The following is a 13,749-nucleotide window of genomic DNA, read 5'->3' on the forward strand; positions in this document are numbered from 1 at the left end:
CACACGACAAAATTTATGAAGATGATAATGGTAATTTTTTGGGTCTACTTGAAATGATTGCAGATTTTGATCCAATAATGCAAGAACATTTTCGACTCATTCAAGATAAAAAGATTCATTATCATTATCTTAGTCATAAAATTCAAAACGAGTTAATATCTATTCTAGCCTTCAAAGTCAAGAATGCAATAATTAAAAAAGTAAAAGAGGCAAAATATTTTTCAGTAATTCTTGATTGTACACCGGATGCAAGTCACAAAGAACAAATGACTCTCATATTAAGATGTGTAGATGTTTTAGAGACTCCAATTAAAATAGAAGAGTATTTCTTAGAATTTATAAATGTAGAAGATACAACTGGTTTAGGTCTTTTTAATGAATTGAAATTTGTTTTACAATCTTTAGAACTTGATATTGATAATGTGAGAGGGCAAGGTTATGATAATGGATCTAATATGAAAGGCAAAAATCAAGGTGTGCAAAGAAGATTGCTTGACATTAATCCTAGAGCATTTTACATGCCATGTGGTTCTCATTCTCTTAACTTAGTTGTTTGTGACATGGCAAATTCTTGTGCTAAAGCAAAATCATTTTTTGGAGCATGTCAAATTATGTACACCGTGTTCTCTAATTCAACAAAAAGATGGAATGTTTTGCTTGAATATATTGATGGATTAACTTTAAAATCATTGTCAACTACAAGATGGGAAAGTCATATTAAAACAGTCAAAGCAATACTATCTCAAGCTTCGCAAATTAGAGAAGCTTTGTTCAAATTAGCAGAAATAAGTGAAGATAGCAAATTAAGTAAAGATGCTGAAACGTTAGCATCTGGTGAACTTTCAAGTTTTGAATTTATATTAAGCCTTGTTATTTGGCATGATATTTTGCATAAAGTTAACTTAGTTAGTAAAAAATTACAGTCAGAGGATATGCGTCTTGATGTTGCTGTAAAACAATTGGCCGGTCTTGTTTCTTTTTTTGAAAAATATAGAGAAAATGATTTTGCTTTAGCTATGGTTGATGCAAAAAAAATAGCATTTGATATGGAAATTGAGTCTGTATTTCCTACAAAACGTAAAATTAGTAGAAAAAGACATTTTGATGAGATTGCTAATACTGAAAGGGAAAATCAATCACTGGAAGAGTCTTTTCGAACAAATTATTTTATCTTAGTAGTCGATATTGCTCTTGGGCAATTGAAAAGTAGGTTTGAACAATTGCAATATTTTGAATCTATATTTGGGTTCTTGTATGATGTTGCAAAATTAGTTTCAATGGATGATGATGAATTGATGAGTTCTTGTGTGAATCTTGAAAATACTTTAAAAAATGATAACACTTCTGATATTGATGCAAAATATATGTTTTCAGAATTACAAGTTTTGCAAGTAATGTTACCAAGTGAATCTTATGAAACAAATAAAAAATGGTCTTCCATTCAAATATTAGAGTTTTTAAAAACAATGGATATATTTCCAAATGTGATTATTGCTTATAGGATATTATTGACAATACCCGTGACAGTGGCATCTGCTGAAAGAAGTTTTTCAAAATTAAAATTAATAAAATCTTATTTACAGGCCACAATGACTCAAGATAGGCTAAATGGATTAACAATTTTATGCATTGAAAAAAATATTTTGGAAAATATCGAATATGATGATATTATTGATGATTTTGCCTTTAAAAGTGCATCACGAAGACACTTTAAATGAGTTGTCTCTGTTTGTCTTAGTGATCCTTCTACACTTGCTAGTTTTGTAGCAGTATATACACTTTTTGGACCTACATTTCCTGGAACTTATGACAAAGATTGAGGGATATACACCTTATTTTACCCCGTATGTCTAATATCCTTAGTTTCATTTTTTATGATTTTGTTTGAAGTGTTTGCTTACATGAATTGATTTGCTGTTAGGAATTGTCCTTTGCTTTTTCTATCCCTAGCCAATATGCATATTGCTGCCGCTAGAATGCAAAAGGTATTAATTGATTAATTATTTTTTTTATGTTTGTCAGATTACTCAAGTCAGTACTTTGTATTGATTCCCTCGGTTCTTTTTTATTGTTTCAGTCTCAACCAAGTTGCCTCTTGAATTTCCTGATGGAACAACTCCAGTAACATGCCAGGTTTGCATATATGATGATTCTTCATATAGCGAGGTTGATGTAGGATCTAACATATATGATGATTCTTCATATAGTAAGGTTGACGTAGGATCACTTTTAAACCAAGCTATAGTCCCTCCATTGCCTGCTGATAGTCTATACATGGAAGAAGTGCACGCTAAGATTAGTATGCGGTATTAGTTGGACCCTCTTCTATTTGATATTGCTTCTAAATGATGCTTCCAGAACATCAATAATATGTTATTACTTAAGTTTCTTGTTTTGACTTTATTTGTGTGATTCAACATTCCACCACCACCGGTGGTATTCATTTCTTTGTTGAATATGTGGATTGAAAAGATGTAGAAATTCTAAATATTGATCAATTTTTATAAATTCCCTAGAAATGAGCTTTCTTTTTATTCATTGTCTGTAGCTTGGAGAGGAATTATGGTTCACTGTTGGAGGTCAGCATATTCCTTTTGGTGCATCACCACAGGTAAGTTTATTTTTCCTTTCTCTAGTTATGGTATGCTTCCTTAAATTATCTCTCATCATCTCTAGTGGAAATATTGCTGTTATATATTTAGTAGTCACTTCTTTCTCACATGCCTCTACACATCTCTATTTTCCTCAATAAATTGTAAAGTTTTATCACAGTTTCACCCAAATGTGTTTACACGACCTACAAATTCTTATGATTTTTGTAGGATATCTAAACTGAACTTGGACCTCCTTGTGGAATCTATCAGAAGCAAATAATTCTACCGTTCAGATATCTTTTTCTTGTGCTTTATTATTTTGAACTCCTGAGTAATATTTTATAGGGACTAGTATTTAGATTTTAATCTTAGCATGAATAAATTATTTAAGTTTTAGTGAAAAAATAAAATTGAGACATAATTAATAGTTTACCCAACATCTTTAAACAATCAGTACAGGCTTGCTCAACTATTACAATATGAATATTATAATAGTACTATAATTCAACTATGTAGGTGCAGTAATTACGTAACTACTGCGTAATTATTCTTTTTTTGGATGTTTTAATAATAAATGAAAAAAATATACTTTTGTGGATTCCAATAAAAGACATTTTAATTTTTAATCAAAAAACAGTTTAAAAAAAACTGAAATTTCCCCTTTGCTTTCACGCAGAAAAAACTCCAATTCTTTTAATAAATAAATAAATAAATAAAAATTCCCCTTTGCTTTCCCGTAGAGAAAACTCCGATTCTTACCATAAATAAATAAAATATTTTTTTTTTAAAAAAAAAAATACCCTTAGCTTTCACGTAGAGAAAACTTAATTAGATTCCTTCTATCACACACACATTTTATATTTCAGCGAGATTGCAGCTGGAAACGTATCTCCTCATTCATTGTCTAATGCTCTACTTCTCTAGCAAAAATGGCCGATATCATTTCCAGCATCACTTCATTCTTCACTTGTTTCAAGGATTGCTGCTTTCAATCTTGCAACTACATCGTGTCGTACGAGGGAACCATCTCCTCCTTTGCTGCGGAGCTGGCCCAACTCAAAGAGCAAACGCGAGGATATCAAGAGGCAAATCGACGCAGCCGAAAGGGATGGGCTCAATCCAAAGCGAGAAGTCATCGACTGGCTTCAATCCGTCGAAGCCCTCGCTTCTGAGGCTGAAAACATAAACGCCGCCTACCGCCAGATGTTCAAGTGTTTCTGTAACTTTCCGGTCAATGTGTGCTCCAGCTACTCCCTCAGAAACAGAGCTGAGGCGGCGCTCATGGAGGTAGCCGGCCTAAAGAAGAAGGCCGGAGAGTTTGCCCACGTGGCTGACAACTTGGACGTCGATCGCGTTCGCGAGATGCAGAATCCTAAAACCGTCGGCATGAATAGATAGTTGGTGGAACTAAAAGGCCATGCAAGAGATGATGACATCAGCATCATTGGGATACATGGCATGGGCTGCGTTGGCAAGACGGCAATTTTGAGAAGATTCAACAATGATTTTGAAGAGAAGGAACTGGACAATCTGGATGTCGTCATCTACCTCGAGTTATCGACGGGGTACAAAGTGGAGGAGCTCCAGAGGTCCCTCTTCGATCGATTGAAACTCAAATGGCAAGACGAGGAGCCGCAGAGGAACAGAGCCTACCGCCTTTTCCGCGTGCTGAGCAAGATGAGATTTTTATTGTTGCTGGATAGCGTATGGGAGCCCTTGAACAGCCAGGTCGTGGGAATTCCACTTCCCCAACCGCCGTCCAAGAGCAAGATCGTGTTCGCCACCCGCATGGAGGAGGTCTGCAGCCGCATGGGCGCAGAGAAGATTATCAAACTGGAATGCTTATCGGAGGAGGAGGCTTGGGATCTCTTCAGATTCAACGCGAAGCTGGATCTTGCCGGCACCAACCAATTGATACAGAATCTGGCGAGAACTTTGGCCCGACAGTGCGCTGGCTTGCCGGAGGCGCTCATCACCGTGGCGCGAGCAATGGCAAACAAAAGGACGATAGCGGAGTGGAGACATGTGCTGGCCATCATGAAGGAGGCTCCGTTCTAGCTTCCAGGAATGGAGGAGCATGTCTATCATCCTCTTAAACTCTCCTACGACCGTCTGAGCGACACATTGCGAACGTGCGTGTCCTACTTCGCACAAGCACCTGGAGCTGAGAAGGAGAGCAAATGGATGATAGGAGATCGACGTGGTCTAACAGAAGCACCTGGAGCCGAGAAGTGGAGAGTAGTCGAGAGGATTTCTTTGGGCTGTAACAACATAACTGTTCTTCCTGACGAGCCTCAGTGTCCTGACTTGATCTACTTGAGTCTCCGATACAATCATCCTCTCAAGAACATACCCAATGAGTTTTTCTCTCACATCCCTTGTCTCAGGAGCCTGGATCTTCGGAACACTTCCATAGAAGAGCTTCCAGATGGGATTGGCAATCTTTCCCAGCTTCAATATCTTGTTTATCCTTAACTAGGATTGTGTCTCTGCCAATGGAGATTAAAGGTCTGGTGAACCTCAGATTTTTGGCGATGTCATTAAGCTACACATTTGAGAAGCATTCCTTGCGCTGTCATTCCTTGTCTTCACCAACTGCAATGGCTGAATATGAACAACATTTACAGTGGGTGGAGGGTGATGGGTGCCCTGCAATTGGATGGAGAGGGGATACTTCTCGATGAGGTAGAAAGCTTGAAGAAATTAAAGGTTCTTGGCATCACCATGAGCTCAGAAACTGCTCTTCGAAGATTCTGCCAGTCGCAAAGACTAGCAGCCGCTGGCCATTGGCTCCAGATTGAAGGCTGCAGAGGCTTGGCTAGTCTCAATATTCCATTTACTTGCTGTCTTGGAAAAAATATGCAGAATATGATAATGATCCTACTCCATGCGATGCATGATCTTGAAGAGGTAATGATTGGTGGTGATCTTCATGTGCTCAATGCTCTGTCGTGCCTTGAATACCTTCGTCTCTTGGCTCTCCCAAAAGCTAAGATTATCTGGAAGAACAGGTGTTTAGTGAATCTATGTGTGCTGGAAATCAAAGATTGCAGTGTAATTGATCGGCTACTGAAGTTGGAAGACCATGAAACTAATTCTACAGAGACTATTGCAACCTTTCCTAGACTAACAAAAATTGTGCTTCGAAAGCTACCGGAGTTGGAGAGTTTGAGTGACAGAGATCGAGTAAGAGCATTTCCTTCTCTGAAAACCATGGAAGCGAGGAATTGTCCCAAGCTAAAGAAGCTGACATTGGTTGCTGAAAATCTGACTGAGATCAAATATGACAAAGAATGGCGGGATGAGCTAGATTGGTCAGATGAAAGAACATTGTCCTTCCAGAAACTCCTCAAGTAAGCGGATTGAAGAATCATCGTCTGGATTGGTGAGTTTTTCACTGGTTGCAGTGTGTTTTTGAGATAGCTATATCTGCATGACTAATAGACTCTAGTTACACTTGCTAATAGAATCTATCACAATCTCTGAATCACACAAGTTTTCTAGAAAGTTCATTGCTGTTCATTCTGCCGAATGACAGTATGTTGCGGTGGTGTCTTCTCTCTCGAAGTTCTTGAAGACGGTCCCTTTTTATCGCTTTGAAGTACTTTTGGTTTAGTCGGTTTGTGTGTGCTGGGAAAGATAACCCGTAGAGTTCAGATACAAGCTATTCTCTCGAAAGTTATGGGAATAAACTTTGCACTGATGGAGCAGCTTCTATGATGCCAGGGATTCCCAAAACTTGAGCACCTGAAGTTTCCTGTATTCCGATTCAGCTTCTACATCGGCCTGATGTTGTGTTGTTTAGTTTAACATTGTAAAAGCCTATTTGTATCCGACTGTTCTTCACATTGAGTGATGAAGTTTTTAAAAGTGAATTGTTCTTGATTCATGAATCCACATAGGACCCCATAGGTCATCCGAGTTGGTATGTGGTGAGATGCTTGCCACATGAGGTCGCGGGGTCGAAACTCGGGGTAGTCGGGGTGTAAATCTCCGGTCCCTGTGTAACTCACCCCACCTGTCACATGCTCGCTCAGGATGTTATGATTTACCTCTCTCGTGATGGCCTTGGGTCAGGTGCGGCGAGGGCGCTGGGGGCGAGCGATTTCACCTTTTTTGCCACCTAAATCCACATAGATTTGGAACAATTCTAAACTGGATCGTATATAGTGATTTTAAAAAACGAAAGTAAGAATGATGGTAAAATATAACTTGAATCCAGAATCATTGCCATTAAGATTGTTGTAAGAATAATCTGAAAATAAAAAACAGAACCTTTCCAGCTGGATGATCTTCGAAAGAAGCAAAGCGACAGCAGCCGTAATCTTCTACTGGATGGATAGAATAACTTACCAACAAGTGAAACATGATGACGAGATCGATCTACTGGCAGTAGGGAAAGTTCCTACCCGGCCCACCATAGTAGAGGAGGGGCTCCGTCCACAGAATCTCTGCGTAATTCTGTGCACTGTAGCAGTATGCCTGGTTCACGTAGATGCCGAATGGGTCAGGATACTTGTAATATCCGGAGAAGTCCATGATCCTCGGCTGCCGAATGAAGGCGGCGTCCATGAAATGGTAGGAGGCCAAGGTGCCGGAGCCCATGGCGGTGGACGGGTGCGGGGACTCCCATATCCTCGGACTGTACACGTCTCCACCGAAGAACACCAACGTGGCTGTTCTCCACAGCCCTCCGAAGAGGGAAGCTGGGTAGTACCCGACCGTGGTGTCGCCGTACACCACCCACCATCTCTCGTCGTCGAAGTCCTGAAAATTACGTTCTTGAGCTCGTCGACTTGGAATTCCAACCGTTATATATATTGATCCTCGTTTACCTTCCATACTTCTACTGAGAATTCATACTGAAGTTCGTCGCCGGAGACATGGGAAAAGGCAGCTCCGAGGGCTATCTCGCTGCTCGTCTGGACAAAGCCTGGGCAAAGGAGGTTGAAGCAGCCTGTCTCCTTCCCTGAGTCGGTCTGTGCTATTGAAGAAAGAAGCTAGCTAGGATCAGTGTGGAGATGGAAGCTAGAAGAAAATCATACCGTCCAGTAGACAAAAAATCTCGTCGTCTTGTCGCCAAAAACACTAGGGTTTACCTGGTAGATCAGAGGGCAAAACTCAAAAGGATTAGTAGCTAACGGTGTCAAATGTATAGATCAAGAACACTGACCATCCAGCCAAGTTCAATGGACTCTGAGTTGTTATACTCTCCATGCCTTAGCCAAATTTGGCAAGTGGTGTATTCGTCGTCGGCCCCGACCCAGGGGTTGTAGATGCCGAGGCTTGCTTTGGCGCCGATGTAGTTGTATCCGCTTCCAATTAGCACTGCATACTGGATATCAGAAGAACAGATTCAGAGGCACGCGATCGCATGACTTTGTGAATGAATTGGAATGGAGTTCGTGGAGGACTGACTGCGTGCAAGCCTTCGATACCGGCAGCTATCGTCCGATTCGATAAGTGGATTTCGTGCTCGACAACCCCATTCCATGGTTTTCTTCCATAGTTTTCAATGGAAGGAGCATTGAGCAAGTGATGGCGTTGGACGCGGAGGATTGGCACTGTTCCATTGGGACATGGTCCGCTCTTTTGCCATGTTTGTGTGGGCGTTGGGCCCGCTGAAGTAGTAGCCTGAGAGGAATCGTTATTTCTCTTTCTGGAGTGATCGTTAGTGGGTTTCATCTGCAGTAATCGACAACCATTTATTCATCTACATAGTCATTATTTATCTTATGAAAAAAACTCATATGTACCTTGATGATATGCTTTTTGAGAAGTGGGTGATCAAGAGCCGGTTGCTTGTAAAGATCGACACAGTCTATCACGTCACCATCTGCACTCTGAAAAGTTTCAAGAAATTGCAAACACAATAAGACTCGAAAGTCTATTAATTTTTTTGAATACAAATAGTGAACCTGAATGCTTTTCACTGTAGGTTTGTTGATCAGTTTTAGCTTTTCCTCCGCTAACAGTTGCTTTTCGAGGAGAGTTTTCGATTCCCTGCCCATGGCTTCTACGGTGAAACAGAGGAAGGTTAACAGAAGCAACCTTTTTTCAGACACTATAATGGCCGTCATTTGTACTGTGAAAGTCAAGTGCCTCTTCAGAAGATTTAAACAGTGCAATGCCCACATTGATTGGATGATTCAACAGATAGCCCACTCACTCACGCTTGTTGATGGGTGCAACTAACCAGATGAGTGCCCCCATAGCATGAAGCCATGCACGAAAAAACAGAAGAAACAAATATTTTTAGATGATCTTAAACACAACTTATGTGACGACTTTCAAAACATACATCTTTGTGTTTTATTAGGGTTTTAAACTCTAAGAGCATCACATTGAACAATAAATAGGATGTTATAACGTTCATGGGTGTTAAAACCCATGCACGAAGGTATTGTAATGTTCATGGGTCCACCAAGACATTTAACTCGTTCAATTTCTGTATCCGTCCATAGGGGTGGGTGCAAGGCTGGCCCACCCTCACATGGGCCAAATTTATTTTTTTAATTAATATATATGTTTTTTATTAGGTCAAGAATTGAGCACTTATCTTATCTTGCAATTGTTGTCTGACAGTTATAATCAATTTGTCATGAACAACAACATGAATGAAATTGACGAACCACTGCCTGAGATGTTAAGCATGCTGAGAACTGCTGAAATCAACCTTAAGAAGGCAAAGCCTAGTTCCATTCTGATGGTATCTAAGGGCAAAGGTAAGTGGAAGCCTAAAGGTAAGGGTAAGACCCATGCCAAAGGCAAGGGCAAGACTCATACACTGAAACCCAAAGGAGGGGTTACTAAGGAAGGGACTTGCTTCCACTGCAGTGAGACCGGACACTGAAGAGGAACTGCAAAGGGTATCTAGAGGAAATGAAACGGAAGAGAAGTGAGACTTCTGCCTCAGGTATATATGTTATAGAAGTCAATCTATCTATTTCTTTTTCATGAGTATTAGATACCGGATGTGCATCTCACATTTGTACTAATGTGCAGACGCTGAGAAATAGTAGATTATTGACAAAGGGCGAAGTGGACCTACGAGTAGGCAATGGTGCAAGAGTTGCTGCTATCGCTGTAGGAACCTACTCCTTATGTTTGCCCAATGGGCTTGTTTTAGAACTTGAAGAGTGTTGGTATGTGCCTGCTTTAACCAAAAACATAATCTCTATTTCTTGTTTAGACAAGAAGGGGTTCTCATTTATAATAAAGGACAAATGTTGTTTTATTTATTTAAATGACATGTTTTATTGTAGTGCACCTATGATAAATGGACTCTATATTCTAGACTTTGAAAACCCAATTTATAACATTAATACCAAGCGGTTCAAATCTAATGATCTGAACCAAACATATCTCTGGCATTGTCGTTTAGGTCACATAAATGAGAGTCGCATATCCCAACTCCATAAGGATGGACTTTTGGACTCATTTAATTTTGAATCATATAAGGTATGCGAATCTTGTCTTCGAGGCAAGATGATAAATATTCCATTTAGTGGACATGGAGAAAGGGCTAATGATCTGTTAGAACTCATACATACTGATGTATGTGGCCCTTTCAGAATAGCAGCTAGAGGAGGCTATCATTACTTCATTACATTCACTGATGATTTCAGTAGATACGACTATGTGTATCTGATGAGACACAAGTCAGAATCCTTTGAAAAGTTCAAAGAATTCAAGAATAAAGTACAAAACCAACTTGGTAAGAGTATTAAGATGCTTCGATCAGATCGAGGTGGGGAATACCTTAGCCAAGAGTTTCATGACCATCTCGTTGAGTGTGGGATAATATCTCAACTCACTCCACCTGGAATACCACAATGGAATGGTGTATCAGAAAGGAGGAACCGTACTTTATTAAATATGGTACGATCGATGATGAGTCATACAGATCTTCCTACGTCCTTCTGGGGGCATGCTCTAGACACAGCCGCTTTCACACTTAACCGAGTTCCATCCAAGGCTTCCATAAAGACACCATATACGATATGGACAGGGAAGAGTCCTAATATGTCGTTTATGAAGATTTGGGGTTGTGAGGCTTACGTTCGACGACAAGTCTCAGATAAACTAGGACCCAAATCAGATAAGTGCTACTTTGTTGGATATCCCAAGGAAACAAAGGGATATTACTTCTATAATCCCACACATGGCAAGGTGTTTGTTGCCAGGACTGGTGTATTTCTAGAAAGGGAATTTATTTCTAGAAAAACTAGTGGGAGTGAAGTCGATCTTGAAGAAGTTCAAGATACTAGCACTGACACCTTGATGGAAATTGAACAGGTACCACAAGATGTTGTGGATCAGGATCTTGTTACACCACAAGAAGTTGTGGAACAACAACCTGTTCAAATAGCACAAGCTCTACGCAGATCTGATATGATTCGTCGTCAACCTGAGAGATATTCTTTTCTCTTTTCTGACCACGGTGATGTAGAGCTTATTGGTCTTGATGAGCCTACATCTTATCAGGAAGTTGTACAGGGCCCAGATTCTCAGAAATGGCTAGAGGCCATGAGATCCGAAATGGAATCCATGTACACTAACCAAGTATAGACTTTGGTTGATCCACCTGAAGAGATCAAACTCATTGGGTGTAAGTGGGTTTTCAAGGTGAAGACTAACATGGATGGAAATAAGCATACCTATAAAGGGAGATTGGTGGCTAAAGGATTCAAGCAGATTCATGGTATAGATTATGATGAAACCTTTTCACCAGTTGCGATGCTCGAGTTCATTCGGATCATGCTTGTTATTGCTGCTTACTATGATTATGAGATATGATAGATGGATGTCAAAACAGCATTTCATAATGGAAATTTACTCGAGGATGTGTACATGACACAACTTGAGGGTTTTATAGATCCAGAGCATCCTAGAAAGGTTTGTAAGTTGCAAAGATCCATTTGAGGATTGAAGCAAGCTTCTAGAAGTTGGAATCTTCGATTCAATAATGCGATCAAAACGTTTGGTTTCATTAAAAATGAAGATGAACCTTGTGTCTACAAGAAGGTTAGTGGGAGCACAGTCAACTTTATCATATTGTATGTAGATGACATACTACTCATTGGAAATAATATCTCTACTCTTCAGTCAGTGAAGACTTGGCTTGGGAATTATTTTTCAATGAAAGACTTAGGTGAAGCAGCCTATATTTTAGGCCTTAAGATCTATAGAGATAGATCTAAGAGATTGCTTGGCCTAAGCCAGAGTACGTACATTGACAAGGTGCTTAAACATTTTGCCATGGAGAATTCCAAGAAGGGATTCCTGCCTATGTCATATGGTGTGAGTCTATCAAAGACTCAATGTCCCTCTTTTAAGGTAGAAAGTGGCCGCATTGATCAAATCCCTTATGCATCTGCTATAGGGTCGATCATGTACATCATGCTTTGTACTCACCCAGATGTCTCGTATGCGTTAAGCATGACGAGCAGATACCAGTCAGATCCAGGTGAAAGTCACTGGACAACAGTCAAGAATATTATTAAGTACTTGAGAATGACTCAAGATTATTTCTTGATATTTGGAGGCGATGAAGAGCTTGTTGTAAAGGGTTACACCGATGCTAGCTTCCAAACTAATAAGGATGATTATAGATCGCAATCAGGGTATGTATTTTGCTTAAATGGTGGTGCTGTGAGCTGGAAGAGTTCAAAGCAGGACACAGTCCCTGATTCTACAACAGAAGCTGAGTACATTGTTGCATCAGCTGCAACAAAGGAGGTTGTTTGGATTAGGAAGTTCATTACAGAGCTTGGTGTTGTTCCTATTGTAGCGAACCCAATAGACCTCTATTGTGATAACAATGGGGCTATTGCACAGGTTAAAGAACCTCGTTCTCATCAGAGATCCAAACACATTCTCAGGCGATTTCATCTCATTTGAGAGATCATCGATAGAGGCGATGTAAGGATATGCAAAGTCCCAACCGATGCTAACATTGCGGATCCTTTGACCAAAGCTTTGGCACAAGGAAAACATGATAGTCACACTAGGTTAATGGGTATTCGATACCTCAGTGATTGACACTAGTGCTAGTGGATTGTTAGTATTAGCCCTATTACCAATTATGAGATGATTGTAAATGATTTATTTTGTATCATATATCACTATTAATTAAGAGGCAAAGGTTATGGTTATTATATTTATTACAGTTCAGTGTCGATTGAATAAATATAATAATGTTCTTGAGTAGTAGGTTCTTATCTACAATAATCAATTGGTTGAATTGATAGTGAGATATTGTAGAGAACACTACTCTTAATTAATCCTAGTTGAGCATTAATATACAAGGACAATATTAATGTGTTAAGACTAGCATGTAAATCAACGGATGACTTGATCTCACAAGTCATGGATATGAGATATCAGGTTGACACATGAGTATATATTAGAGAGTATATATTGAATAACCCGCCATGAGAATGTTTCATGGATCGTCGTTTGAGTGTCATAAACATTCTCATGTGACTATTGGTATGAATAGTCCTTAGACCTAAAGTTATTACGGTTCCCTACATAAGGAGTTGTATACTTTGGTATCGTCAAACGTCACCCGTAACAGGGTGGACTATAAAGTCGATCACTAGGTATGCAATAAATTATGCGGAGGGATGTGAGTGATGTAGATGGGATCTATCCCTTCCATATGATGGAAGCGATATCTATGAGCTCGTTGATTAGTAGGACACAAGAAAGCATTGTCATGCGCAAATGAGTTAATATGATATATTGAGCTTATTTGATTCAGTGTGTCTACTTGGAGATCAAAAAAATATAAAGATTGATAAGAGAATGACACAGTCTATGCCTCATTGATCAATCTAGATATCAAGGATAGAGGGACCAAGTCATACAACATGATAGCCACGGAAAGGTTAGGTCGGATCACGACTTTCTCGTCACTTGGGTAGCAATGATGCCTTGCTAGATGCCACTCATTGCTTATGTATCACAAATGTTGATTTGGATACATTGCCAACGTTACGAGAGCCTACAGGGTCACATACAAAGAACAAGTAGATATGGAGATGGGTATTTTAGTTTGACTAAAATACAAAGGATATTAAGAATAATGGGTAAATTCAAAGTGTTGGTGTCATCTTAGTGGTGATTGGCACTAGTGCTAGTGGGAGAT

General features: G+C 39.6%; 2 protein-coding genes across 2 annotated transcripts; one reads left to right on the top strand and one right to left on the bottom strand.

Annotated features, from left to right (window-relative positions):
- Window positions 1-932: 932 nt before the first annotated feature.
- Window positions 933-6,378, top strand: LOC122013889 (probable disease resistance protein At4g14610). The gene is made up of 7 exons (XM_042570102.1): window positions 933-1,206; window positions 2,078-2,133; window positions 2,549-2,611; window positions 3,519-3,881; window positions 3,993-4,651; window positions 4,712-5,031; window positions 5,140-6,378. The coding sequence occupies exons 1-7, from the start codon at window positions 933-935 to the stop codon at window positions 5,949-5,951; spliced, it is 2,547 nt and encodes an 848-aa protein (XP_042426036.1). The 3' UTR covers window positions 5,952-6,378.
- Window positions 6,379-7,740: 1,362 nt separating this feature from the next.
- Window positions 7,741-8,674, bottom strand: LOC122013890. The gene is made up of 4 exons (XM_042570103.1): window positions 8,513-8,674; window positions 8,351-8,437; window positions 8,013-8,279; window positions 7,741-7,929 (listed from the first exon to the last, which is right to left on the bottom strand). The coding sequence occupies exons 1-4, from the start codon at window positions 8,672-8,674 to the stop codon at window positions 7,741-7,743; spliced, it is 705 nt and encodes a 234-aa protein (XP_042426037.1).
- Window positions 8,675-13,749: the final 5,075 nt, after the last annotated feature.

The sequence above is a fragment of the Zingiber officinale genome, chromosome 8B, assembly GCF_018446385.1.
Source record: "Zingiber officinale cultivar Zhangliang chromosome 8B, Zo_v1.1, whole genome shotgun sequence".
NCBI lineage: Eukaryota > Viridiplantae > Streptophyta > Magnoliopsida > Zingiberales > Zingiberaceae > Zingiber > Zingiber officinale.